We start from the raw sequence: 3,058 nt of genomic DNA on the forward strand, positions 1-3,058 counted from the left end.
CCATTTTGCTTATAGTAATAGTAATCAGGAGAGTATCCATATGGATCCGTAGGAAGCGTTATATGGGCGGCTTTGCAGATCGCTAATTTGTAGGTTTGAGCCAATGAAAGTGAAATTGTAGGGACCCGACTCAGTTCGTGAAGCCACTAAAAAGTAAACCTTATTGTGCGATGACTCAAAATAGATCAAAGTCGACAAAAGTCTTATGCAGACATGAGACATCACGAGTTGGAATTTGTGTTGGGTGGCAATGTGGTCTTGAAAGTGCTGCCAATGAAGGGCATAATGTGTTTCAGTAGAACGAGCAATTTTAGTCCTTGTTACGTTGTTCCCTATGAAATTAATAAGAAGGTTGGAAATGTAGCTTATGAGCTTGAACTACTACCCGAGATGTCCATGGTGCATCTAGTCTTTTATGTGTCAATAGTAAGGTTGTATAGACCTGATCATTCCTATATCTTGTCTTATGAAGAAGTGAAATTCAACGAGGAGTTGTCTTATGAAGAAGAACATGTGCAAATCTTAGATCGTCAAGTTCGAAGGCTAAGGGCAAATGGTGTAGCTCGGTTAAAGTCATATGGAGAAATTATAATACCTAGGAGGCGACTTGGGATGCAGAAGATGACATGAAGAAGAGATACCCTCATTTGTTACCTATTTCAGGTATGTTTTGACCTTTCAGTTCTTGAAATTCTACAAATGTTAGCTACCAGTATGAAGTTCATAGTATGTGTTGAAAGATAGTTATTTTGGTTGTGATAGTTCCTGTGAGGATTGTGTTGTTGATTGTTTGGTTGTTAGCTGAGTCTTTACTTTTGGGATAGCTCCAGTTACAAATAAAACTCTACAAAATATTTGAAAATCTTGGAAGTTAGTCAAATTTTAGGTAATAACCAACGATCGAGGACGAAAATTCCAAAGAGAGAGATAATGCAATACCTCATAAATTCGGGTAAGGTTTGGACTTATTAAATACTTTTGGTTAGACCTGAACTGTCACGACCCAATTCTCCCTCTGTAAGATGTCGTGACGGCACCTAGTCTCTACGACTAGGTAAGCCTAACAAAATACAAAAATAACAAAATGAAAGTAAACTTAACAACTAACTACAATAGATAACTAATAACTGGTAACAATGCCGCTCGGCATGTACAATAACCAACACTCTAGTAATACACAGTATTCCCAAATCCTGGAATATCATAAGTCACACGCTACAGAAGAAAACTAGAATCTCTATACACCAGAGTCTAATAAAAGAAATACGGAAGGTAAATGACATAAGGGAGAATAGAGGGGAACTCTGAGGTCTACGGATGCGGCAGATGTACCTTGAAGTTTCCGTACAGTAGCAAGCACTCTCAGCTAATAGCGGGGCTGATAAGAAGCACCTGGATCTGCACACAAAACATGTGCAGAAGAGTAGCATGAGTACACCAAAACGGTACCCAGTAAGCGCTAAGCCTAACCTTGGTAGAGTGGTGACGAGGTCAGGTCCGGGCCCTACTGGGGATATAATAATAAGACAGATGATATAATAAATAAAGTAACACGAGAAATTTAACAGAAAGAATTCACAGAGATATAAAATCACATTACAATGTGATAACGACAAGGACACTCCTGACCGTCTCGTAGTCAAAAATAAATAAATACTCAACAGGGGATCTCCCGAGATACCGTCTCGTAATCCCAAAAGTAAATATGCAAGGAGATCTCCCGAGGAGTTCACTTACCCCAATAATTTCCTTGAAGAACCCTCAAAATATCGCCTCACACCGAGCTCCTAAGGTCCCAAAATTGAAAATGGAAAATAAACCCTCGAACTTTATCTTTTCTGCCCAACGATTTTGCATCTGCGGACCTACTGTTGCACCTGTGGAATTTCCCTCACAGGTGCAGAAATGACTTAAGGGGGATGGGTCCGCATCTGCGATGAAGGGGTCGCAACTGCGTGTGCGCGCCTGCTGAACCTGGTCTGCTTCTACGGTCTCACTTCGCACCTGCGCTTCTTTGGCGCATCTGCGGGCATCGCAGATGCGAAAAATTGCCTCGCACCTGCGACCCCTGAGCACCTACCCCACTCCGCTTTTGCGATAGACCTTGCGTACATGCGATCCCGCACCTACGGTCTCCCCGCCGCAGGTGCAAAACTCCAGGAACCAGAAAACTTCAGCCTTTTGCCTAAGTCCAATTTCAATCCGTTAAGCATTTGAAACACACCTGAGGCCCCCGTGACCCCAACCAAACATACCAACACGTCCTAAAACACCATACGAAATTAGTCGAGCCCTAAAATCACATCAAAAAATGCTAAAAATACGAATCACCCTCCGATTCAAACTTAATGAACCTTGAAACTTCAAACTTCTAAAAACGATGCCGAAACCTATCAAACCACGTCCGATTGACCTAAAATTTTACACACAAGTCATATTCAGCCTTACGGACCTACTCCAACTTCTGAAATCGAAATCCGACCTTGATATCAAAAGGTCCATCACCAGTCAAAATCTCCAAAAATTCGACTTTCGCCTATTCAAGCCTAAATCAGTTACGGACCTTCAATTCACAATCCGGACACGCTCCTAAGTCCAGAATTATCCAACGGAGCTAACAGAACCGACGAAAACCTATTCCGGAGTCTTCTTCACATAGTTCTAACTACATTAAAAAATTCTGAGATTTAAGCCTCCGTTTAGGGACTAAGTGCCCCAAAATACTCCGAAAATACAACCAAAGCCTCCCGGCAAGTCACATAAGCAGGAAGAGATACGGGGAAAGTAGTAATTAGGGGATCAAGGCTATAACTGTAAAAATAACCGGCCGGATCATTACATGAACCTTAAAAATTAAGGCATATACACGTGGGTTAGTTAGACATGAACCTTGGAAATTAAGGTGTATACACGTGGGAAAGTCAAAATCTAAGCGTTTATCAAGTGTACAAAAAAATGGAGTTAAATGGAATCAAAAGGAAACCAAGTTGGATATCTAGGCCAAGATGCGGCGGGGATGCGTACCGCACATTGAAGATGCGGACCGCATGTCTGACCG

General features: G+C 41.8%; 1 protein-coding gene across 1 annotated transcript; it reads left to right on the forward strand.

Moving 5' to 3' along the window:
- The first annotated feature begins 213 nt into the window (after positions 1-213).
- LOC107765293 (uncharacterized) lies at positions 214-630 on the forward strand. The gene has a single exon (XM_016583920.2). It carries the CDS (start codon positions 214-216, stop codon positions 628-630), a length of 417 nt encoding a protein of 138 aa, XP_016439406.2.
- The last annotated feature ends 2,428 nt before the right edge of the window (positions 631-3,058 follow it).

The sequence above is a fragment of the Nicotiana tabacum genome, chromosome 17 (assembly GCF_000715075.1).
Source record: "Nicotiana tabacum cultivar K326 chromosome 17, ASM71507v2, whole genome shotgun sequence".
NCBI lineage: Eukaryota > Viridiplantae > Streptophyta > Magnoliopsida > Solanales > Solanaceae > Nicotiana > Nicotiana tabacum.